The following is a 27,070-nucleotide window of genomic DNA, read 5'->3' as shown; positions in this document are numbered from 1 at the left end:
TGTCTCTTTATGTAATCTCAGACTGACACGATGTTCAGTGGGGGTCTGTGGGGGCCATGACATCTGTTGCAGGGCTCCCTGTTCTTCTGTCTATTTCAGCTGTCTCAATTGCTTCTGTCTCTTTATGTAATCTCAGACTGACACAATGTTCAGTGGGGGGCTCTGTGGGGGTCATGACATCTGTTGCAGGGCTCCCTGTTCTTCTGTTCTAATCTTTTCTATATGCAAAAGGAATGTTTGGGAGTCTAACGTTTATATTTCCTATTGACACAACTAAAGCTGAAGATATAAATAACCATCTTAAGACAAATGCTTTTGTGAAACATCTTATGTACCTAAGACTTTTCCACAGTAATGTATGCTTTTTTGAACATGTAAAAATGCAGAAAGTTTTTTGTGAGGGTTAGGTTTAGGGGTAGGGTTAGGGGATAGAATCTATAGTTTGTAAGGTATAAAAATCATTATGTCTATGGAGAGTCCTCATAATGATAGCTGCACCAACATGTGTGTGTGTGTGTGTGTGTCTGTGTGTGTGTGTGTGTGCGCACGTGTGCAGTATTTGTGTGTGTGTGTGTGATAGAGAGAGAGAGAGAGAGAAAGAAAGATGGGAGTGGTTGAAAAATGTTTGAATTGTCATCCGTGTGTGTGCGTGAACATGAGTTTGAACAGAATATGGGAGTGTCAAAAACATTCCCATCTGGATTTCATCACAAACATGCAAGAATCAAAAACCCTGTCAGATACATCAAACAGACACACACACACACACACAATATCATCTTTTGAGAACCAGAAAGTCCTGCCACAAGCATGAGTTTAAGCCGTTATGATCTTTATTCAAGCTGTTAAAGATGAAATCAATCAACAGTCCAACAGAGAAAGCAGTTCAATCAATTCAGTATAAAAACAATAGAAGTCAGTGAAAATTCCAAACGTGTGTGTGTGTTCTGTCCTGCAGGTGAAATCTGGTCAAACAACATTTTGAAAATCTCTTCTTGTCTTCTCAATAGTGTGTGTGTGTGTATGTGTGTGTGTGTGTGTATGTGTGTGTGAATGTTTGTGTGTGTGTGTTTGTGTGTGTGTGTGTGTGTGTGTGTGTGTAAGTGTGTGTTTGTATGTGTGTGTGTGTGAATGTGTGTGTTTGTGTGTGTTTGTGTCTGTGTGTGTGTGTTCTGTCCTGCAGGTGAAATCTGGTCAAACAACATTTTGAAAATCTTTTCTTGTCTTCTTAATAGGGTGTATGTGTATGTGTGTGAATGTGTGTGTGTGTGAATGTGTGTGTGTGTGTGTGTGTGTGTGTGTGTGTGTGTGTGTGTGTGTGTGTGTGTGTGTGTGTGAATGTGTGTGTGTGTGTTAGGGTTAAAACACGTGCTTCAAGTTTGTAGAAATATAATCTTTGAGTACAATTTGATTTTATAATTATTTTAGTAAGGGATAATGTACAGTCAGCCGGTTGTTATCGCACAATAAACCCCGACAGGATGATCAGAACCCCGACGTGAAGCGGAGACTCTTGTATCATTCTCAAGGGGTTTATTTTGTGATAACAACCAGCTGACTGTACATTATCCCGCTTATTACATGACTACTAACCAAATAAATAAATACATGAATATAAAATATTGACTTGATTTGAAATTATGTTATTATGTGAGAAGAAATAAATCACTGAACAGCTGAAATACACCTCCGGTTTGCATCGGAGTTCTGTTGGTTTTTACTTTGTAATTAATTAACATCTTACTCATTTTCCAGCTTATTACAAGACAACGACAAATAAATAAATAAATGCACATGAAACATTGATTTGAGTTTAAATTATTTTATTATCTTACTTGTAGAGATCACACAGTGATCCGAGAATCAGGAAAGATGATTTGTAATACCCAGATGAGTGGTCTGATACGTGGATGTGCGGTTGTTCCTCAGAAATATCAGACCACTAGATGGTGCCATTGACCAATCAGAATAGAGTATTCCAGAGAACTGTGCAATAAAAACATTTATTGACCTCTTTCAGTGACATCACTATTTCTTTGCAGCCGCCATATTTGTGAACATCAGCGAGAGGAAACAATGGTGGTGAATATAAAAACATCCATGGAACGATATCAAGAAAAACATCAAAAATAGCTTTTGATTCATATCAGGTCCCAGGAAAAGTTCATATAGGTCTGAAGACAGCACAAATATTGCCAAATTGAACCTTGAGGACATTTAAAGATATTTTATCCATGATTCATCCCTGTACACCGGCGAGTCTGATGTGTGATAGCGAGAACACGCCCAGCGGTATCACCGTAAACATCTCTCATTCAGAAGTTACAAATGTTTTTCTGTTGTTTTCTGGTCTGATTTAGTCATAGTGTTCAAAAACTTCTGTGATGATCATAAGAGCTTCTTTTACACAGAAAGCAACTGAGACATTTAAGTGTATATGAATAATAAGTTTACATTGTAGTCTGGTGGTGTGAATAAAGTCTGTACTTTATAATGTTATGATCTGTTGTTTATTGACTGACATTAGTATATACACATTAAACATACTACATATTGACAATATAGTGCTTTTTTATTTATTTCAGTGTGTTACATGACATACCTTTATACAGTCTGGGTGTTATGAATTAAACATGGTCCCAATGATATAAATATGATTGACGTGTACAGATAACTGATACGTCTGAATAAATTAGCAAAAAACCAACAAGTGTTTTATCCGTGCTCTTTCCCCTTTGTAACAGCTTGCATTAGGTGAAATGAAACCGTGTCACTTGAAAGATATTAAACACAGCGGTTTTAGGTTCAAACGTAGTTTGAGACTTAGAAAAACCTGTTTCGAGATCCGTGTGTTCAGAAATGTGCTCTGACACCAGTGACAGCACACGATGGGGACGTGTTCTTCGAGCCGTGTGTGTTTTGTTCTCTGTACACCTGCAGAAAACAGATGGGACTTCAAGCTTGAATTGCTTTGATGGCACTGTGGCGATATTCATCATTACAGTCTGGGGACATGATTAATTGTGTTCATTTTTTACACTTAATTTTTTTATATAATTTATTGCACTGAATAAATGTGTTACACCAACAGCCCTATTTAAAACACAATTGTTTTATTGTTTTGTTTTTAAAGAAATATTAATAAAAGTATCCTGCACTACTCATGCCAGCATTTCTTTTTTTAAGAATTTCAGCTTTTAAACAGACTTTGACTTTTTCTAGTGATTGTGATTCCAGTGACGTAAAGAAGCATCAAAGTGTTTCTCTGACTTTTGTCTTTCATCATGAACATATGACAAAAACTCAAACACAGACGATTGAGTTTTCAATCCATCTTGACTTTAGCCAGTAAATAAATGTGTGTGTGTGTGTGTGTGTGTGTGTGTGTGTGTGTGTGTGTATTCATGGATCAAGTGTTTCAGACACACATGATGTTAATAAAAATAACAAAATACAATAAAAGAAAATTAATACCAAAGTTTAAAATAGATTTTAAATCCAAACAAACATAAAAACAAATAAATAAAATATAATAACCAAAACATTCCTCAAGGTAAGTTATCTGTCATGAAACTTTCATATAGCCGGTGGGAAAAGGGCTTGTTATGACTTTCCCAATACGACCACACCCTGAGAGAGAGATACTGAGAATGAATGAGAGAGAGAGAAATAATGAGAGAGATACACTGAGAGAGAGAGAGAAGGAATGACAGAGAGACATTGAGAATGAATGAGAGAGAGACACTGAGTATGAATGAGAGAGAGACACTGAGAATGAATGAGAGAGAGAGAAATAATGAGAGAGAGACACTGAGAGAGAGAGAAGGAATGACAGAGAGACATTGAGAATGAATGAGAGAGAGACACTGAGTATGAATGAGAGAGAGACACTGAGAATGAATGAGAGAGAGAGAGAAATAATGAGAGAGAGACACTGAGAGAGAGACAGAAGGAATGGATTTGAAAGAGACACACACACACACACACACACACAGAGAAAGACAGTGAATGAGAGAGAGACAGAAAGAATGAGTTTGAAAGAGAAACAGGGGTGTGGGTCAGTGGGTGGGGTTAGTTAAGGTTAGTTAAGAGGGAGGGGTTAGTAGTTCTAGAGGGCGATTTGAGTATTTGTTCAAGGTAAGTTGATCCAGTCATCTGTGAGTGTGAAGTTTGTTTCATCAGTCATCTGGATCGACAGGTAACATTTAAACAATCAAACTACCACTTGCGTTTTAGTGTGTTAGTTAACAACATGTTTATGTCAGTGTGTGATGATGATGATGATGATGATGATGATGATGTGTTTTCTCACTCTTTCTAATGGAATCTCTCTCACTGTGACACATTCTTTGAATTGAGCATCTGATCTCTGTATTAGAACTAATCAGAAAATACAAACAAATAGACACATTTGATGAAATGTAAAGAGAAATGTGCTGAAATGAGTTTGTGAAGCAGTTGTGGTGAGTGTGTGAAGGACAGCGAGTTATTTCAGGGAGCGGCATCAGTGTGTAATCCCTGAAGACAAGTCTCAACTCATCGAGCTGTTAAAACACTCATTCATACCTGCATAACACACACACACACACACGGTCGCTCTCTCTCTCTGTATTACATGATGTACTGCTGTGGACTCAAAGAATTGAGAACACAATATCAGAGGTGGAAAGTAACGAATTACAGCTACTGTCGTTATAGTACTTGAGTACATTTTTCAGTTTTTTGTCTTTCAGTCATCATGTTCATCTTACTCGCTGCCATTTTCATCCTCCACATCGCCTGTATCACACTACTGCTCGCCGCCACCATACATAATGTGAGTTACACACATACACACACACACACACACACACACACACACACACACACACACATACACACACATGTTGGTGCAGCTATGATTATGAGGACTCTCCATAGACATAATGATTTTTATACTGTATGAACTATAGATTCTATCCCCTAACCCTAACCCTACCCCTAAACACACACACTCACACACACACACACACACACACACACACACACACACACACACACATGTTGGTGCAGCTATCATTATGAGGACTCTCCATAGACATAATGATTTTTATACTGTATGAACTATAGATTCTATCCCCTAACCCTAACCCTACCCCTAAACCTAACCCTCACAAAAAACTTTCTGCATTTTTACATTTTCAATAAAACATCGTTTAATATGTTATTTCCCTTGTGAGGACCACCCAAAAGGTCCACACAACCAGAAATGTCCTCACAGAACAGGTTGATTCTCAATACTTGGTCCTCACAAGTATAGCAAAACCTGTACACACACACACACACACACACACACACAATCACACACACACACTCACACACACACACTTATAGCATACTGCAGGGGTCGGCAACCTTTTTGACATGGAGTGCCATTTTTTTATTTTTCTGGTCAATGGCTGTGCCGACGGTATTTCTATTTTAATAGTTTATTTTTCATTACAAACGATACTATCAGCATAACAGTTGGAGTGAAAAATTTGTGCAAAACCCGCATGTGAAAAATCTTGCATGAGAATTTTCATAGAGCATCTAAAGTGCTTTAATGACAGAAAACCTGTCCTTTTGTACAAAATGAGTTAACACAGTTAATGTCACAAATTTGCTTATTTGATTACTGATCACGAAATTGTGTGGAATCTTAAATATTTCTTATACAGTGGGGCCTGGGAAGTTCAGCGAGTAAAAATACTGACTACCACCCCTGGAGTTCGTGAGTTTGAATCCAGGTTGTGCTGAGTGACTCCAGTCAGGTCTCCTAAGCAACCAAATTGGCCCGGTTGCTAGGGAGGGTACAGTCACATGGGGTAACCTCCTCATGGTCGCTATAATGTGGTTCTCGGTGGGGCGCGTGGTGAGTTGTGCGTGGATGCCGCGGAGAATAGCGTGAAGCCTCCACATGCGCTACGTCTCCGTGGTAACGCGCTCAACAAGCCACGTGATAAGATGCGTGGATTGGCGGTCTCAGACGTGGAGGCAACTGAGATTCATCCTCCGCCACCTGGATTGAGGCGAGTCACTATGCCACCACGAGGACTTAGAGCGCATTGGGAATTGGGCATTCCAAACTGGGGAGAAAAGGGGAGAAAAAAGTCTGTTTTATTTATATGATGTTTTTCACACCTGCATTCCAGTCTACATCTTGATGTAATCCTCATGATCACGCAGCATGTTTTCATCAGCTGAATGGGAGGATAAAAACTATTGAAGTGTGACGAGACTCGCGCTGGGTGTGCAAGACATTCGCACATCACAAGCTGATCAACTATTTAGCCCTTTTCGGTGAATCACACCTGCAAAATCCTAAAACTTTATTTCCAGGTTTAATTTATATTTTGAATAGGCTTTGATTTTTGAATGCCACGATGTGGGTTTATGTTTTCACTTTTAATCATTTAATGTAATTTTGAGTGTGACTATGGTTCAAGGAGGGTGTACCTGTATGCTGGGTTGAAAACCTCAAGGATTAATAGTGATGTTTTCCTTATTACATCACGTGTTGTTCTGAAAGCAAAAAGAAACAAATGAAACACAGAATGTAGGCCTTCATCCGTGCAGCCTGACTGAAGCAAAGCGGGCACGTTAACTCGCACGATTAACAGAAAGTGAAGCGCTGCTGGCTCGTGATCCACGAATGGCTTGCACGCGCTGCACGAGTCTGTTGGGTATACTGCAGTCTTGTCAAATTTTGACTTTTGGTTTAGCCTCCCATTCAGCTGATGAAAACACGATCATGAGGAAGAATTACATCAAGATGTAGACTGGAATGTAGGTGCAGAATTTATATGCAGTTGTATTCAGAAGTTTACATACACTTAGGGCGAAGTCATTAAAACTCATTTTTTAACCACTCCACAGATTTAATATTAGTAAACTATAGTTTTGGCAAGTCGTTTAGGACATCTACTTTGTGCATGACATGAGTAATTTTTCCAGCAATTGTTTACAGACAGATTGTTTCACTTTTAATTGACTATATCACAATTCCAGTGGGTCAGAAGTTTACATACACTAAGTTAACTGTGCCTTTAAGCAGCTTGGAAAATTCCAGAAAATGATGTCAAGCCTTTAGCCAATTAGCCAATTAGCTTCTGATAGGAGGTGTACTGAATTGGAGGTGTACTTGTGGATGTATTTTTTTATGATTAGCATTTTTATTGATTCATACGAACACAGAAAGCAAAACATATATACACAGAATCAACATTTAACTTATATTGATGATTTACACCCATCACCTAAAATACTGGGGCAAAATGAAATTTGAGTACCCAATACGTCACACACAAATCTCTGAACCCTCAACCAAAATTCTTAGATATTAACACACCACAAAAATCATGGGTTGTGTCTCCATCTTCTGATTGGCATCGCTAGCAGGTGGGTGTGTTTTAAGACCAAGCCTATACAATCTAGAGGGGGTCCAATAGAATCTATGTAAAATCTTGAATTGCATAAGGCGCACCCTTGCATCTCTAGAAACAGACTTGATGTTTTTTAGAATCCTAGCCCACACTCCCTCCTCCAATATCAAGTTTAAATCTTTCTCCCATAATCTGTTGAGAGAAGCTGAAGCCCCGTTCCAAATAAAGGACTTCGCTATGCTATTGAATTGCTTGAAATAAGAGAGGGGGACATCTATAGGTAGAGATTGTAGCAGGTAGTTGAATTTTGGAATACAATTCATTTTAAAAACATTAACCTTCCCAGTCATAGATAAATGTAATGAAGCCCACCTGACCACATCTCTCGAAAAACTTTTTATTAAAGGGTCAAAATTAACTCTAACTAAATCACACAAATTTGCTGGGAATAAAATGCCCAAATACTTAATGCCCTGTTTGGGCCACTGGAAGGTGCCCAGCTTAAAGCCGTTACTGTCAGCACGTACGCTGTCAGAGCCAAAGCTTCAGATTTAGACCAATTAACTCTGTATCCCAAGAACTTAGAAAAGGAATTAATAATTCTGTGGAGGCAAGGCATAGATCTAGTGGGGTCGAAGAGGAATAATAAAATATCAACTGCGTAAAGCAAAAGCTTATGTGCCACACCTCCCGCCACCACCCCTGGAAAATCATCCTCCTTTCTTATCGCGGCTGCTAATGGTTACAGGGCAAGACCGAACAATAATGGGGAAAGAGGGCAACCCTGCCGAGTGCCCCTATCCAGAGTAAAATAATCTGAAATTAATCCATTTGTTTGTACCGCTGCTACCGGGTGTCTATTAAGTAACGTAGTCCAACCAATAAAAATATTCCCGAACTGGTACATTTCCAAAATCTTAAAAAGATAATCCCATTCTACCATATCAAATGTCTTTTTGGCGTCAAGTGAGATGGCAGCGACCGGAGTCTGATCATTCGCTACTGACCACATGATATTGATGAAACACCTAATGTTATCAGAAGAGCTACGACCCCGAATAAACCCCACCTGAACTATATGTATAAGAGATGTCATAACTTAATCGGTTAGCCAAAATTTTTTAGCTGGATCAGGGAGATTGGATGGTAACTCTAACACTCACTTGGATCTTTGTCCTTTTTAAGAATCAGACTGATCTGGGCTGTGTCATGGTTGACAAGTATTCTTTAATGATTCTGTATAAACTTATAACAAAAGTGAATGTCTGCTAAAACAATAATGACGCTTCCTAATTTATCTTTAATCTGTTTGAGACATTTGAATGGTAGATGCTTACTTATCAATAATGACTCCCCTGCTCTTATGTCCACCCCATATCTTCCCAAATTTTTCAGCTTCCTGCTGGGAAAGATGCGTTTCTTGAAGAAACACTATATCATATTTCTTATGTTTAAGAAAAGAAATAACCTCCCTTCTTTTTATGGGGTGCCCCAACCCATTCACATTCCACGTTGTGAGAGATAATCTGCTCATATTAACATTTGACATTTTGACATATTAGAAAAAATTTATTTTGTCAAAAATACAATTATAACGACCACATTCCAACATTAGTGCAACAATCAAACCCTGAACATCTCCCAGAACCAAACAAACAGAAAGAAGAAAATCGTGCACATTAACCCCGCGCACGACCGCGCCAACTGGCGTCCATCCCTCTAAACCCAAACAGTCCATGTATGCCTACGAGAGCCCCCACGACAACTTTGCCATCAGATTGCTCAAGTCCGGTGCTTCTATACAAATTTTGTGAGACAGAATTACTCAACAGAAAATAATCTATAAAACAAACTCCAGCCAATATGAGGCATAAGCACAAAGAGCGTGTAGATTCATCCACATAACAGTCCTGAAGAATGTGTTTCTCCACAAAACAAACTCCAGCTTCTAGTGGAACCAGCACAAAAAAAGAAGAAATAAAAAAAAGGCACCCGGTTTCATCGGACAGTCAAGTGAATGTACAGTGAGTCAGGCCCACTCGGCTGCAACATAAGTATCACACAATGACTTACTCAGTCCATTGACCTTATGAAGGACATTGCTTGCTGTGGGCATGTAAATATTTTGCAGCCATCCTTGGAATCTATTCTCAGTTTGGCGGGGAACATCAGTGCAAAAGCGACCTTCGATTGATGTAAGAGTTTCTTGCATTCCTTGAAACTATCACGTTTCTCTCTTGTCGAATTTGCAAAGTCTGGGAACAAGAAAATGCTGTAGTTCTCCAAAGAAAGCCTTCCTTTACACTTTGCTTTGTGTAACACAAGATCTTTATCAGATGATCTCAGAAATTTGGCCAGAATTGATTGAGGCTTGTCTCGCTCCATGGATCTCCGAGCCGGAACTCTGTGAGCTCGCTCGATTTCCAGCTTATGGCCTGTTATTTCGAGCAGACTCAGGAAGAGCCCATCTAGGAATTTCATCATTTCTCGGCCTTCTTCGTCATCAGGAATTCCGAAAATTCCGACATTGTTTCGCCAGTTTAGATTCTCCAAGTCTTCCAACTTTTCCCAAATGTGCTCCAAATCCACCTTGGTCACTAGCAGCTAATTCCCTCTCCGATGACTCCAGATAATTGATCCGTTTCTCAACATCCGCCATTCTTGTAAACATCTCAGTGAATTTCATCTTCATGGCAGTGATCAATTGACGTATTACAGCAAGATCCTCCAAGTCAGCAATGAACATCTTCAGCATTGCCAACACGTTCATCAATTGATGCCAAATTTCTTCAATTCACCTTCCAAATTGAATCCCGGGCTTTCGGCCTGCTGCTCAGGGGCATCAGCTTGAGCATGTAAGTGTCTTTTAATATCTCCAGAGCCCGAGGATTTTGAATTCTTTGAAATATTGTCTTTCTAGAACAGTTAAGAATCAGGGTGTGTCAAATCTCATCGGTTTATGACACAAAAAGTATTAAAACTAGCAAAGTGCACAGAGCTCGCCATTCACACGTCCGAACCTCACATGGCGCCATATGATTCCAGTCATCTGTGGATGTATTTTAAGGCCTACCTTCAAACTCAGTGCCTCTTTTCTTGACATCTTGGGAAAATCAAAAGAAATCAGCCAAGACCTCAGCAAAAAAATTGTGGTCTGGATCATCCTTTGGAGCAGTTTCCAAATGCCTGAAGGTACCATGTTCATCTGTACAAACAATAGTATGCAAGTATAAACACCATGGGACCACACAGCCATCATACATCTCAGGAAGGAGATGCATTCTGTCTCCTAGAGATAAACATAGTTTGGTGCGAAAAGAGCAAATCAGTCCCAGAATAACAGCAAAGGACCTTGTGAAGATGCTGGAGGAAAGTAGACAAGTATCTATATCCACAGTAAGATGAGTCCTATATTGACATAACCTGAAAGGCTGCTCAGCAAGGAAGAAGCCAGTGCTCCAAAACCACCATAAAAAAGCCAAACTACAGTTTGCAAGTGTACATGGGGACAAAGATCTTACTTTTGGAGAAATTTCCTCTGGTCTTATAAAACAAAAATTGAACTTTTTGGCCATAATGACCATCATTATGTTTGGAGATAAAAGGGTGAGGCTTGCAAGCCGAAGAACACCATCCCAACCGTGAAGCATGGGGGTGGCAACATCATGTTGTGGGGGTGCTTTGCTGCAGGAGGGGTTGATGTACTTCTTAAAATAGATGGCATCATGAGGAAGGAAAATTATGTGGATATATGGAAGCAACATCTCAAGACATCAGCCAGGAAGTTAAAGCTCGGTCACAAATGGGTCTTCCAAATGGACAATGACCCCAAGCATACCTCCAAAGTTTTGGCAAAATGGTTTAAGGACAACAAAGTCAAGGTATTGGAGTGGCCATCACAAAGCCCTGACCTCAATCTGATAGAAAATTTGTGGGCAGAACTGAAAAAGCGTGTGCGAGCAAGGAGGTCTACAAACCTGACTCAGTTACACCAGTTCTGTCTGGAGGAATGGGACAAAATTCCAGCAACTTATTGTGAGAAGCTTGTGGAAGGATACCCAAAACATTTGACCCAAGTTAAACAATTTAAAGGCAATGCTACCAAATACTAACAAAGTGTATGTAAACTTCTGACCCACTGGGAATGTGATGAAAGAAATAAAAGCTGAAATAAATCATTCTCTCTACTATTATTCTGACATTTCACATTCTTAAAATAAAGTAGTGATCCTAACTGACCTAAGACAGGGAATGTTTTCAACGATTAAATGTCAGGAATTGTGAAAAACTGAGTTTAAATGTATTTGGCTAAGGTGTATGTAAACTTCTGACTTCAACTGTAAATAAAATAGTCTACTCCTCTCTTGCCGTTGCTGGTGTGCCAGTGATTACTTCTCCATGTGCCAATGCTGGCACGCCTGCCATAGGTTTCCGACCCCTGGCCTCTTGTATAGACACACAAACACACACATATAGCCTACTATATACAGTATACACACTCACACACAAACACACACACACACACACACACACACACACACACAAACACAAACACTACATTTCTTTACAGAACCTCATAATGTCTTAAAGCCACCAGTGAGCAAGACAAAGACAAATGTGAATGAAATTAATTTATTGTGCCTATTTGTGTTGTATTCACTATGTATGTGTGTGTGTGTGTAGGCATGGTGGATGACAGACACCGTTTCCACTGATATTTGGGCTCGCTGGATTCTGATTGGTGGAAAGTGGAACTACACTCACATTCCTGCGCACTATCCTCAAGGTTTGAACACATTTATATCAACTCAGCTTAATAAGCGCACACATTTCCTCCATGTTCATTTGTCGGGTTTTCTGTGTGTCAGAATTGTCTTACAAATGACATTTTGTTCGTTGCTTTTTTTCTGTTGTATCACACCGCTAAACTCCACCCACAAAATAATCTCATTGGTATAAAATCCTGCACTTCACATCTGTCAATTAAATGAAGTTAATAAACGTAAGTTCGGGAGGAGCACGCCCATCTAATCTTCCAATTAATCACCAGTATCTAAAAGCAACCTCTTACCTTGTCATAACGTCAGTTCTCCCAGCACCCCACCTTCTCCCCTACTCCTCCTTTTACATCCACCTAGACTACTATCTCCATCCGTACTAGTCTGGGGGTGGGGGGTGGGGGGGTTATAAATTCGCCTTCTCGAGCTCATCCATTGCGGACAGAAAGCCAAACCATTTTTACCATTCACGCAAAGATTATAGGGGCACGTGAACTCGTGAAATGTCGCGTGTGTTCTGATTGGCTGTTATTTTATCACACGTGCAGCATTTTCATTTTCAGAACAGAAAACTGGGTTTGAACCGTCACTGAACCGATTCAGAAATAAAAAAACACATCACATCATCAGAAATGAGCAGGAATTGAGCTTTACTTTTTCAGAGTAATAAATAAGTCCACTCCTCTACAAAAATAATTTTCTTCATTAATATTTTCCCTCGTTTTACAATAAAATATCCTTAAAACAAGCTATATTTACTTGGAGAGGAAAAATAAGTCATGTTTTCAGGGAACATATCTTGAATTAAGTTTATTTTCTTACTCTATAGTCCTTTTTTTAGCATAAACCTCTAAATTTTGTTTAGATTTCCATTTAAAACAAGAGCAAATTATTTGGCAACAGGATTAGTAAAATCAACGTGATTATCTGAAAATGAGTCTCATTATCTGACACAGTTTTGCTTCTCAAGCAAATGTATCTTCATGGGTGTGATTTACAGGTGGGATGGGTGGGCCATGTCCCCACCACTTTTTGAAATAGCTTTCGTCAGGTTAGTGCCAGAAGAAACACCTCAAAGCAAAATGCAAACAGAAGTGTTCCCACTCAAGATATAAATTTCTTACATTAGTTAGTGTGCATTCCTGATATCTTTAGGCTGTTTCATATCACTATTTTGTGATCTTGCCTCCTCTTTTATTGCAAGCACTTTCCATTCATGAGAGGTGGTGCAAAAGGTGCCAGCACAAACGCAACGATGCCCACAACTGCTTCAGCTCAATAGAGAGTGAAAACATCTCTCTCTGAATGAGGCAATCCTGTAAATACTGTGTTCCGTGTTCAGTGTAAATGATAGCTAATAAAACTAAGAAAATTAACTAAATAAAATGGTTTGCATTTTTCTAAGAGTGTGTTATGTAAGTGATAATTGAATTGTTGAAAAATAATGCATACCAGAGGTGGTAATGCGGTCACGACGTGCAGTGGATGTGCTTTATTTCTATAGTCAATTATTCTGCTTAAGGTGGTCACCACACCTTAAGACATTGTTCAAGGTTTTATCTCAAGACATTTTCTGGTTTTCGTCCCTAAAACACTCTTATGAGAGGAACTACTTTCTTCCGCCACAGATTCAGCATCTTGCTCTGATACAGCTCAAGCCTTCGTTGCTAGTTCAAAAATGGGATTACCTTTTTTGTTGCATCTCTCGTCAGAAGTAACATAGCTTCAAAATATGTAAGTTTAAGCATTTCTCAGCAGCAACGAGTGTCGCCATTTTTGTATATTGCTTCTCCGATGTAAACCTTAACAACTGTTTTCAGTCCCACTGACAGATGCAAGTATGCGCTGACATGACGATTTTCTGCTCGCGAGTAAGTGTGTGCGTAATGTATGTGTGTCCATGTGTGTGTGTGAGAGCTTAAGAGAGGGGGAGAGTGAGGGTGTTTCCCACAGATATTTTCAGATAATATAGAAACTGTTGTATTGATCAAGTGTATCTAGCTTTGATACAGCTCAAGCCTTCATTGCTAGTTCTAAAACGTCACTTTAGAACTAGTAGCAGAGGATGTGCTGCTTTTCAGCATAGGAGTAATAAGGTAGTGTGTGTGTGTGTGAGAGAGAGAGAGCGAGAGAAACTGAGAGAGATTGCGTGTGGAATTATCTGTGTTTAAAGTGGCTCTCGTCAGGCATAACATTGCTTCAGGTTGCCAAAGTATAAGTTTAAGTCTCAGCAGCAGCGAGTGTTGCCATTCTTGTACAGCCTTTCCATTGCTAAACAACTGTTTACTATCCCAGTGAGTCGTGGGGGTGCTCTGACTTTGCTGCTGAGAGAGTTTGTGTGAGAGCGAAAGAGAGGTGGAGGGGTTGCATGGTGCTTTCCACTATAGCTATGTGAGGCTGGTTAGGGTGAAATACATTGAAACATTAATAGTTTCAGATATTAAAAGTTATTTTGAATAATAGAAACTGTTGTATTGATCAAGTCGCAGGGCTATTTGTTGGTCGCGACTCGAGTCTCAATGTGTGTGTGTGTGTGTGTGTGAGTAGGTGAGATGAGAGCGAAAGTCAACCTTTATTTATAGAGCACATTTAAAAACAACAGAAGTTGACCTAAAGTGCTTTACAGATCAAACAAACAAAGTGATATGGAACCGTTATGCAGTCAAGACCTGGAACTACTTCATAGCCGTGTGTTTACTGGAAAATAATTGCACATCTTAAAACATCTGTCAACCAATCAGAATCAACAGACCCGTGGTATAATTCTCCATTACAAATATTGTCTTGAGTGTCTTAAATATGGACACCCAATGCATATAGGGACTTGTTTTTATACAATTTCAAATATACAACAAACAAGGCACCAAAACATTATGAAAACGTCTCAACTAAGCTGAGCTGACAACAGCATAATGGTAAAGAAGGAAAAAAAAGAACAGAAAAGGGGCTCTATTTTCGTGAGGTTAATGAAGGTTAAGTGGCGCTTAACCTTAACCTTTGATATTATCCTGAGAAAGGTCATTGTGCTAAGACTTTGAAAACCATGTCTTCAGCGCAAAGTTTAAACTCTGTTCTTGCATTTGCAGTTTAGAGATTCCACCAGCAGGTGGTAATAAAGTTAATGTCCAAACTTTGAGAATATAGTGGAACATCAAATGATTTTTAAGTCACTCCAAAACAGGTCGAAGGGGAGACAAAAATGTTTTTGAATTGGTATGTTTTTTTTTATTTTTTTATTACCACTTGGTTATTTTGATGACATTTCAAAAGAAAGGAAAATTGAATTTCAATTTGCTTCGGCTTGCAATTATTTGGTTTCAGTTTTTCATTTTTCACTAAATTAATTTAATAATTCCAAATTTCGACTGGTAGAAGTGAAGTGCATGCTGATACAATAACTTTTAATAGGCTACTAGCCATGATCTTGATGAAGAGATGGAGGAGACTGAGTAGTAAGAACCCAAAGGCTGGAGTTTATTTAACAAATAAAACATAAAGAAAATAAAAGTTAAACTATGAGCCACAAGTAACTAAGAACTTAACTTTCTGATATGTAGCTGATGGAGACGATGAAGGTCAGACACAGTGCGTTCCCAGAAGAGTGATACACAAACAAGACTTGACAATGAACTGAAGAAACTAAGTGGTTTATATACACACAGAACTAATCAGGGGGAATGGAGAACAGGTGACTGTGATGAGCTAATTAGGCTAGTAAGCAGGAGAGGCAGATCTAATGGGCGGGTTAGGGTTAGACTGGAGAGACTGGAGAGGGAGTGACAGTCAGTTGATGAAAATTATTAATAATACTTACATTACATATAATTTAACGGAGCATGCATCCAGATTCAAGAATCACATTTTCCATGCGTATAAAAGGAGCGTAACACTGACAGTCATCATGCAATTAATAATGTACTCATTGCCTATGTATGTTTCCCATGATAGTCCCAAACAGTATGTACTATAGGCCTACAGTATATAGGGAATAGGGAGCAATTGATCAGACTGTTTGGGAAATGACTAAAAGCTAAATGCCAGCCGATTAAAGTCATGTGTGTCTGAGTGAGAAAAGGGGATAAAATAAAATAAAAAAATGATCAAAGATACCATAAAGATAAGTTTTTGGAAGTTCAAATAAACCATTCAAAATCCTCTTGGCTCAAAAAACTGAGGGGACACATGCCCCCTCACTCTGAATGGGCATGACGCCTCTGAACAAGACAGAAATAAAAAAAACATTCAGTGTGTATCGAACACACAAATTCAGATTTTCTCAACACTCACAGACTTTATTTCTGAGTTTATTTGAATTGACTTGTATTGGTTAAAGTGTGGAAAGTGTTGAACATGTTTGTCTTGTTTCAGAGTATCTACAGGCGGTTCAGGCGAGCTCAGTACTCGCATGCATCTTCTGCATTCTCGGCCTGTTTGTGTTTGTGGCACAGCTGTACACACTACCTAAAGGAAAACGCTTCCTGTTCTCTGGAACCTTCCAGCTACTCGCATGTGAGTGTGGCTGATGTTGTGTTTCTCAATCCCTGTCTGTGTTGTGTGATACACATACCTCATCTCTCAGTGTGTGCGTGTGTGTTTAGGCTTGTGTATGATCATCGCAGCGTCCATCTACACGGACATCTTTCATAAAGACGAGCATGACGGATGGTACGGAGCGTCCTTCATTCTCGCCTGGATCTCCGTCTGTCTCACCTTCATCTTGTGTGTCACCTACTTCATTCTGCGCAAGAAAACAGCAGCATGAACACACACACGCAGGCTTGATATATATTTTGTCATAAAGACATTCTGAAATGTGATTAGATTTGTGTGCATCTAATATATGGATGTTTTTTAAGATTCTTTGACACTCGACTGTTGTAAAGCATTTGTAGGTGTTTTACAGATGATATTGAATTTACGTAATTGTAGAAACACTGCTGGTCTAAATCTATCATTAGTCCATTATAAAATGTATTATAAACACTTGTTTAGAGAATAGAGGGAGTGTTGTGTTAGTACATTACAATATCAATCATCTGGTTCATGCTGATCACAGCATTAACACACACTTTATTGTTTAATTAAAGGCACTTCTGAGTTTGAAAAATGAAACTTCTTTAAACTTATTTTTATGTTAAAATATTTAGGATTCAATAACCTTATATTAGAATAAGATTGTAACTGAATTCAAATGCTTAGATACTAACAGTTTTGGTAATTTCACCAAATAATGTAATTCTCAGATCATGAAGTAATTTTTCATTATTGATTACTTCTGTCTTACGCTCTTGTCACCTCTCATTACGATGGCAACAAACATATATGAAAAACTGTTCTCTAAAGGTTTGACGTGACGGTGATGACAGCAGTATTGGCACAAAGCAAATCTTTATTATAAAAATCGTACAATCTACACAAGCACTAAATGAATTTAAAATAAGTAATTAAAGAGCTAAAGAAAATAAAAAGCTCTTATAATCTAATTTATAATAGAACACATATGTGGGTAAAAAAAATGACACACCCGTCTACTTTTTAGGACATAATTTTTAAATGAAGTGGTCTTTTGATCTGCATCTCCAGATATTTTTCGATTAAGGTGTCTTCTATAATGTGAGTGACTTTTTAACATTTAGTTGAATAGTTTTTTAATCATAAGATATTTTGCAGCACTATTCCAAGAATGCATATGTGGGTGCTATATAACCCATATGTGTTTGCTGTGGGATTCAGTGCATTCAGCACTGGTGTTATTTGTGTAATAAATTGTTTTCGGTTTCCATTTGTGTTGTAAATAAATATATGTTAAATACCATGTTCACATTTATATTTACGTGCACTATGCAAGTATTGAAAGTTGTTTGACATTACATTCATAACAGGGACCGTACTCATGGAGCAAGCGGAGGTCAGATGCCATGATGTATTACATGTTCAATAATGTTTTCTGACGAGTGTGATTGTGTAACTTAAATTTAAATGTTAACAAGAAAAAATCATAAAATCACTGATTCTTTGAAAGGAATACATAGATTATCTATTAATTGCCAACAAAAGTCTTCATCAGCCAACTAACAAGGGACAATGCATCTATATGAACTTCTGCAGTTAATCCAGGATGAACTTCAAAGACATTAGTCATTAATCTTACAGTTCAAACAAAAGTCAGCACTCTGGCTGCTGCATTTTGAACCAACTGAAGTTTATTTATTGAACTTGCAGTACATCCTCCCAGTAATACATTACAATAATCTAGTCTTGAGGTCATGAACGCATTAATTAGCTTTTCTCTTGACAGCATGAGTGTGATCATTGTACTAAGGTGCAAGGCTTTTTCTTTCATTTTAATTTAATCAAAGGGGGGTGACATTGTCAGGAGTGCTAGAGAAGACTGTATTTATATTTTCTGGTATTACTTTAAGTTCTTCTAGGCTTTTTGGCTCACTGAGTATGTGAGACAATTCTGGAAGATTATTAGTGAAGCTATCTCTAGTGGTCGAAAGAATAGTTCTACCTGAACGATTGCATGGTGTAGATTGAGTAACATTAGCTGATCGCAGCATACAAGAGACGAGGTAATGATCTGAGATGTCATCGCTCTGCGGTAGAATTTCTATAGTATCTACATCAACTCCATATGACAGAATTAAATCTAGTGTATGATTATGGCGATGAGTTGGTCATGTCACATTTTGTCTGACTCCAAGAGAGTTGAGAATATTGATGAAAACGAGAATCCCAATGTGTCATTTTCATTATCTACGTGAATGTTACCAACAATTAAAGCTCTATCAACAGTAATTACTAGACGCTCGAGTACCGGAAATGCATTTAACAATGGTGGTTGGAGTATCTAATTCCACGTTCTTTACAATAGAATCTCCTATAACCAGGGCTCTTTCTACATGATTCTCATTGGGTGCGTCACTGAGTGGGGAGAATCTATTTGAAATCCTAACAGGAACAGGAGAGTGGTGTCGCTTTTCTGAGCGAGTATGCCGCCGAGATGTCATCCAAACGCCCTGCTGTGGGGGCTTTACAGCCGGAACCAAAGTGTGTGTGTTGCTCGCTGTACTACCCGCATACAAAAACAGAATCTACCGGCTTTTCTTTCTCACTAACCTCCACTAGCATTCAGATGCATGTCTCTAACTCATTAACCTTCTCCATCAGCCTGACTAATTCCTTATGAATGAATGGACGTTACATTTATATAGCGATTTTCTGACACTACACCCAAAGCGTTTTACACAGTGAACAGGGGACTCTCCTCAACCACCACCAGTGTGCAGCATCCACCTGGATGATGCGACGGCAGCCATAGTGCGCCAGTACGCTCACTACATGCCAGCTATTGGTGGAGAGGAGAGAGTTATAGAGCCACTTATTATTTGGAGGCCATGATTGATAAGGGCCAATGACCCTACTAACCCTACTCTTTTCGAGAAGTGTCCTGGGATTTTTAATGACCACAGAGAGTCAGGACCTCAGTTTAACATCTCATCTTACATTTATCACAGGTGAATCCCTCACTGCTGATGGAAGAAGCTATAATAAACATGTGGCATGCAGTGCAGGAAGCAATAACATGAGCGGATGCCATGACTTAACGCTCTTGTTTGTTGTTGTTGTTGTGATGGTGGTGGTTCTCGAGCAGCAGGGGTTTGTGATCGATGTGAATCCCTCACACAATTGTTTGCTGTTGTTGTGGTGGTTCCTGATCAGCAGAGGTTTGAGACTGATGCAATAATCCGTGTAAAACACAAGAGAATACTAATGCACACAGTCGAAACGTGAGATGTAGACAAGAGGAAAAAAAGAAAAAGAATAACGTGTGCATGAGGTAAAATACATGCAGTTGAAAAAGTAGAAAAGCAGAAAAAACTGAAGCATGCGGTAAAATGGCAAAGATTAAAGATAAAACGATGAATGTAGCGGAATAAGCAATGCTAAGCAGGCTTGCAAGCTACAAGCACTGACAAAAATACTGAAAAAGATCAGTCTAAAGGAAATGTGCACACTCAGGGCATTCATTACTTATATTTTTACATAATTTCATTATAATTTTTTTTAAATGCATGCTCTATATTTGGAAGCACATGTGACTTAACCTGTCCTCAGCAAGAGGTCACAATGTTAACCTGCTAAACAAAGTGTTTAAAAATGCAAAAAAAAATTTCATTTAAAATGAAAGGTGGGGATCTGTAAGATATCAAACAATACATAAAGTAAACTTTAAATTATATTTCCATAAAAAGCTGCCTATCAAAGTTTTGTCCTCATTTTGTGTCATCTCCATCAGATTTTGTAATAATCAGTTAGACAATATCATGGTCAGCTGTAACTCTGAGTACTCTTTCACATTTCCTGCTCATGGTGGATGCAACAGTAGGACACATGGTCTGATAAGTTTTATATTGTTTTGTATTTTAAACAAATAATGTTTAAGTCTCTGCAGTCACCGTTTCAAAATGTCAAGACTGTCATTCCCATTATGATAATTTCTGTTAGAATTGAGAAATAATTTTGGCATTTTAGTTTAGGTTATAGAGGCAGCTTCAACTGAGGGAAAAAAACAGCTCCAGAATTTTCAGAATAGTGTGAAAACAGGAAAAAAATGTATGAATGTATTTGATCACTTAACTCCTTTACTGAACACTATAAAGACTTTACACTCTTGTTGGATGGATCAAATTGAAATAGCATGCTTTCTGTGTGTCTGATGGAGTTGACACTAATTACAGCAAGATGTAAATTATGAAGTGAATAAATGTCAATTTTCAGATTTCTTTTATTTTTATTTTTTTATACAAATATATCCATTAGAGTTTGGGCACTTGAGTTCGGTCTCGAGTCCAATTTTAAAGGACTTGGACTTGTCATGGACTCGGATGCATTTTTACTTGGACTTGACTTGGACTTGAGCCTTTGGGAGTTCCGAGTCCAGCCGAGTCCATTGCATTTGTCACACAATCAAAAAACTAAAAAACTGAAATTGAAACAGAATTCAACACATGCAGCTGTAACACCCCCCTACATCGTACACATAGCCAGAGTTTGTTTCACTGTGTTGAGCAAACACACACACACACACACACACACACACACATACAGTATGTGCACGAGCAGGCACATACAGGATCAGTCAACATACACTTGAATGTTACAAAGGAGACTACTTTATAACATTGTTTACCGAGGTGGCTGGCACTATGAAAACATAAAGACAGGTATGCAGCCATTGTAAACTAAACAAGGCAGTTTTGCACATAACGAGGCCTGACAACTGGTAAAATCGCATGTGACTACTCGTTTCCCCTTTTGTGCTGCCAAAATGGTGCTCGCATTGCGATTTCATCGTTGTTATGAACTTTAAATCAAGAATTCAAGTCACCCACATCATGTCTCTCACAGTTGACTTAAAACAGTATATCGAAGGGGCCTGGGTATCTCAGCGAGTATTGAAGCTGACTATCACCCCTGGAGTCACGAGTTTGAATCCAGGGTGTGCTGAGTGACTCCAGTCAGGTCTCCTAAGCAACCAAATTGGCCTGGTTGCTAGGGAGGGTAGAGTCACATGGGGTAACCTCCTCGTGGTCACTAAAATGTGGTTCTCGGTGGGGCGCGTGGTGAGTTGTGTGTGGATGCCGCGGAGAATAGCATGAAGCCTCCACATGTGCTATGTCTCTGCGGTAACGCGCTCCACAAGTCATGTGATAAGATGCGCGGATTGACGATCTCAGATATGGAGGCAACTGAGATTTGTCCTCCGCCACCCGGATTGAGGCGAGTCACTACGCCACCACGAGGACTTAGAGCGCATTGGAGAAAAAGGGGAGAAATTCAAAAAAGAAGAAAAAAATAAACAGCATATCAAAATAAAATACAGAAAAATAGTATCAGTATTGGGCTATTAAGTCTTTTTAGGCGTAATGTATCCACACATGTAGGTTCTGTAGTCTCTTGTGGTCCACGCAGTGTTGTCAGCTTGAACTGGTCCATAATTGCTTGATGAATTAACTGTGTACACTTTTTAAATAGTAAGAAAAATAAATCATTATTGTTAAAGCAGACAGCAACTCTAAACAGATAAACAGCACCTATTCATTATTGATTAACTATTTTCAAAGCATTGACGAGCTGCTTAAAATACATTCTTTTACAGCATTTGTCCAACATTCACAACATTCAACCATGCACAATAAAATATTAGGATATTTTGGGCAGCGAAATGTTTCGTTTTCAATTTTAATAATAGACTACAAAATGTATTATTCAATGACAGAGTTTGTGATGAAGATTAACTTCATGTAACAAGTTGAATTTAGTTGGTTATGATGTTTTTATTTTAAAGGTTTTTTTTGTAAACTTATGCACTTCTTTTTTTATCATATATCTATGACACTTTTAAAGGACAGTTCTGTTAATTTTATGACTCTGTTATTATTCTTAAAGAAGAGCTCAGTAAAATGTTCTTTGGTTGGTATTTAAAGATTTCATAATTTGCTGCTCAAGCAAATATCAAATATATTTTGTATCTTCTGCGGCAGTTTCTGCGAGATGCACATAGACTCATCAGGGTTTTAGGTGCACGAGCAGCATGCAGATTGTGCCGTTTTCCGTGAATTAACTAGACAGTCATGTCCATGTTAAATGGAACTGATTTTAGCAGTGGGCTTTTCCAGTGTTTTTGGATGCAGTCAAATCGTGAGATGTAACTTTTCAACTTGTGTTACTATGTTGACTCATCTGTATGTATTTTCCCAAACAAGTCAGCAGACAGAGACTCAGTATAGACTATCATTTCTTTAGATTGGGATCATTTTAGATAAAAACTATACTAAATTGAAAGATGAAAGGAACGTTTTGTATTCATACATCTAAAGCATTAGCTTTCATTCTGGAACTACTGTGAAGTTTGTTCAGCAGGATACTAATCATAAAATATACATATATGAAAGGCAACAGTGTTTATGTTACATTTATATTGACAAACTGTTTTTCTTAGTTGTGAAGGTTTAAATAAGCTTAAAATATTGATGTTGAGTTTATGGTTACAATTTGAATTCAGATTCATGAACAAATTCATTCAGACTCAGACTCGGCCTGTTATGGACTTGGACTCAATTATCTAAAGACTCAGACTTGACGCGGACTCAACACTAATATCCATTTCAAATAAATATAGTATTAAAAAATAAAAAATACGATTTAAAACATGTTTTGTCTCTTATCTCAAGAATCAGTGAAATATATAGTTTATTGTTTTGTTTTTTACACACACACACAAAAAAGATTTCAAAGGGGCAAGCAGTGAAAACTTCAAACCAATATTTATTAGTTCTCATTTACATTCATCTTTATTAAACTGATAGACTGTTTTCATTATATTAATAAGAGTTCATTACATACAAATTCAGAGCTTCTGACTTTCTGTGTGCTTTATTACATAATAATAACACATGAATAAAGTACACAAACTCAGTGTGTTCAGAGGGGACTAAACTCTTCACTTGAACACGGTGACACAGTGAAACTGAGTGGCGACAGAACGAGCGAGTCCGACGACTGCATGAGCGAGAGGGAGGGGGACAGAGGGGCAGGGCAGGGGGACCGGGGGGTGGGGCGTGGTGACAGAGGGGCGGGGCAGGGAGGAGGAGGTGGGACGAGAGTGGAGAAGTATGGCGAGAGTGGAGAGAGAGGAGGTGGCTGTGGGGGGAAGGTGAAGTTCCTACAGGGGTAAAACACACTCTTGTGTTTGGGTCCCACCATCAGAAACGTCTTGGTGTAGTTGTTGAGCGTTGACACACCTGACGACATGCAACAGGTGAACGCCACCCATGCCACACTAGCAGAGAGCACATACACAATACACAACATCACATACACAAGACTCGATCACACACACACACACAACAGTATTTTTAATCTGAGTTCTTGTTACTCACTAAAAGGCCCATGAGTATCCATAACTGTGAGGTTTGAAGTCCTCAGGACCATGAGATATCGTCACCTGGAACACCTGCATATACATCATATGAGCGACCATCCCAACCAACCCTGAGAGACAGACAGACAGAGAGTCAGACAGAGAGAGAGACAGAGATTTTGTGGGCAGTGTTGGGTAAGAAAAGGTTGTTTTTTGCTCAAATTATTCAAACTAATGTCTATATTTCTTCTTTTAAAGTCACATTTCTTCTTTACAAGGACTCGTTATGTTGTGCACACCCTTCAGCTGTCACAGAAACACAAACAGGTATATTAACAGAATTCATGTTTTAAATGTATTCAACATAAATAATATTCTTTTACAAGTATGAAAAGTCCAAGAATTGTACTGAAAAGTAATTAACTTCATTGACAGTTAAAATGCAATGCATTACACAATTTACAACTAAAAAGTAATTAGATTAGAGTAACTAATTACTTAGTAATTATGAATCAGTTTTAACCCTAACCCTAACCCATATTAAAGGAATAATTCACCCAAAAATGAAAATTCTGTCATCATTTACTCACCCTCATGTCATCCCAGATGTGTATGACTTTCTTTCTTCTGCTGAACACAAATGAAGATTAAAAAATAAAGCACATAACTGGTAATCAGAAGGTTGCTGGTCCAATCCCCACAGCCACCACCATTGTGTCCTTGAGCAAGGCACTTAACTCCAGGTTGCTCCGGGGGGATTGTTTCTGTAATAAGTGCACTGTAAGTCACTTTGGATAAAAGTGTCTGCCAAATGTGTAAATGTAAATGTAATGTAATGTAAGTCTCTTAAGTCATTAGATAACGAGCACAAGTGTAAAACTATGAAGTCCAAGCATTATTTTCTCTTTAAAAGAGATGTTGTTTGTAATGTCTTTCATTCATAATTACCATGAAAGTGAAACAATCTTTTGTTAAAAGAGGGTTTAAAAAACACATTTTTATTTCTTTATTTATGCCATTTATCTGTTATAATAACACTGTACGTTTGAATATCTTCAATGTAAATGAACGATAGTGTCATTTATACAGCGATGTTGTCGATTGCTTCAATGCACAAGCTCGTTATCATGTCGCAGGTGATTGAGTCATAAGTGTGCCAATGTTCAGTGGATCAGTACCCTTTCCAGTGCCCAAATTCATATTCATATTCATATGCGATACTGTTTCCACACAAACACAGTTTATGCAGCAGTCTAAGACATCTCCTCCACTCAGTCACTTGCATTCAAACCGTTTCAAACCGTTCCCCTTGTTCACCGTTACAAGATGGTGCTGCATTTGACACATCCAAACCAGCCAAATGAGGCATCTATGTATGATTATCTGTGCTCCACTGTTGTAAACAACACTGCACTTCCGTGTTTAAATATTGATCCATTTCTTTCACACACCCAGTGTTTTGCTTCAGAAGACATGGATTAAAACACTGGAGTCGTATGGAATACTTTTCTGCTGCCTTTATGTGCTTTTTGGAGCTTCAAAGTTCTGATCACCATTCACTTGCATTGTATGGACCTACAGAGCTGAAATATTCTTCTAAATATCTTCATTTGTGTTCTGCAGAAGGAAGAAAGTCATACACATCTGGGATGGCATGAGGGTGAGTAAATGATGAGAGAATTTTCATTTTTGGGTGAATTATCCCTTTAATATGCAGAGACAACTATAACACATTCATAGGTTAATTTTCTTAAAAACTGTAAACACTGTGTATCTGTGGCACTATAAATATTCCTCTGTTTGTTTTGAGCGACCCATCATGCCTGACACAACAAAATTCACTCGACCAATGGCGTGAGTTGTGGGTGGAACTATCTGTCAGTTCAATCAATGGCAGACAGGGGGCGTATTCAGAAATCTGTTTGAAAACAATGTTTATTTTTGCAATTCCATTTGATGACGCAGAAATTACACACCAAGTCAATGAACATTAAATAATGTCTTAAAAATACAGAAAGGTCTGGGGTATTGATTGTGTGTGTGTGTGTGTTACCTCCGAGCACAGTGCAGACTGCAGCGAATGCGTTGAGTAAATGACCCCAGCGCTGCTGCAGTGGACAACAGCTGGACAAACACAACTGCAGTAACAACAGCACAGAACTGACACACAACAGCCCGATATAAAACAACTCCATCCCAACACACAGCCATAGGATTCCTGCACACACAAAGAAAGAGTTGTGCTTCAAACACAGGAGCATTTTAACACAGGGTCCAAAATGAACTGAAATTTGCCCGTAAATTAGGGCTGTCGATTTAACACGGTAATTTTGTGCAATAAATGAACTGAAAAATAGCGTGCTAAAAAATGAACTCAATTAATCATGCCCCTGACCTATACATAAATTCCGTAATAATTAATGTTCCTCCCATCAGAGCAGTTTGAGTTTGATGTATACGTTGATGTGTCAGTAGGGGGCAGTCAGCACGACGTACAGAAAACACGCCTCGTCAAACCAACGAGAGCAACAGCAGCACAGACTTACACAGATGACACTGGACAACAGAATACAGGGATCTCGGGACATGTTTTTCAATGTTTTACTGCATTTAACTTATAACTAGAGATGCTGAAATCAAGCGAAACGTGATGCAACCGAAATGAGACGCTCCAAAAGTGTCTGTCTGTACAGAGTGCTGGGTAGATTACTTCTGAACTGTAATCTGGTACTGCTTACAAATTACATGGCTAAAAATGTAGTCAGTAACATAAACTATTGGATTACATTTTCTAAAGTAATGTAATATGATTGCTTTTAGATTACTTCTGACCTAATTCTTGTTTATTTGATGTTACATGCATTTCAATAGGACAAGACTGAACCCTTCTGATAATGTTTTAAAGAAAACTTACTTTTTTGTGGTTTTTTGTGCTATTTGTCTGTTTCTGAGTAAAATAT

At 38.5% G+C, this 27,070-nt stretch overlaps 2 protein-coding genes across 2 annotated transcripts in view; one reads left to right on the top strand and one right to left on the bottom strand.

Moving 5' to 3' along the window:
• Positions 1 to 4,097: 4,097 nt before the first annotated feature.
• On the top strand, positions 4,098 to 18,718 carry LOC127450066 (epithelial membrane protein 2-like). Its single transcript, XM_051713792.1, has 5 exons — positions 4,098 to 4,198; positions 4,734 to 4,816; positions 12,087 to 12,189; positions 16,550 to 16,690; positions 16,780 to 18,718. Exons 2-5 carry the CDS (start codon positions 4,739 to 4,741, stop codon positions 16,941 to 16,943), a joined length of 486 nt encoding a protein of 161 aa, XP_051569752.1. The 5' UTR covers positions 4,098 to 4,198; positions 4,734 to 4,738; the 3' UTR covers positions 16,944 to 18,718.
• A 4,953-nt stretch (positions 18,719 to 23,671) lies between these two features.
• LOC127451026 (germ cell-specific gene 1-like protein) overlaps positions 23,672 to 27,070 on the bottom strand; it is a 7,334-nt gene continuing 3,935 nt past the window's right edge. Inside the window, exons 3-5 of the mRNA XM_051715496.1 lie at positions 26,164 to 26,328; positions 24,130 to 24,241; positions 23,672 to 24,029 (exon numbers count right to left, since the gene is read on the bottom strand). Of these exons, the coding sequence (XP_051571456.1) occupies positions 23,672 to 24,029; positions 24,130 to 24,241; positions 26,164 to 26,328 (635 nt within the window). The remainder of the gene's footprint in view (positions 24,030 to 24,129; positions 24,242 to 26,163; positions 26,329 to 27,070) is intronic.

Source organism: Myxocyprinus asiaticus, chromosome 13, assembly GCF_019703515.2.
Source record: "Myxocyprinus asiaticus isolate MX2 ecotype Aquarium Trade chromosome 13, UBuf_Myxa_2, whole genome shotgun sequence".
In the NCBI taxonomy this organism is placed as follows: domain Eukaryota; kingdom Metazoa; phylum Chordata; class Actinopteri; order Cypriniformes; family Catostomidae; genus Myxocyprinus; species Myxocyprinus asiaticus.
The sequence above is the reverse complement of the archived record's forward strand: the minus strand, read 5'-3'. Positions and strand labels throughout refer to the sequence as shown.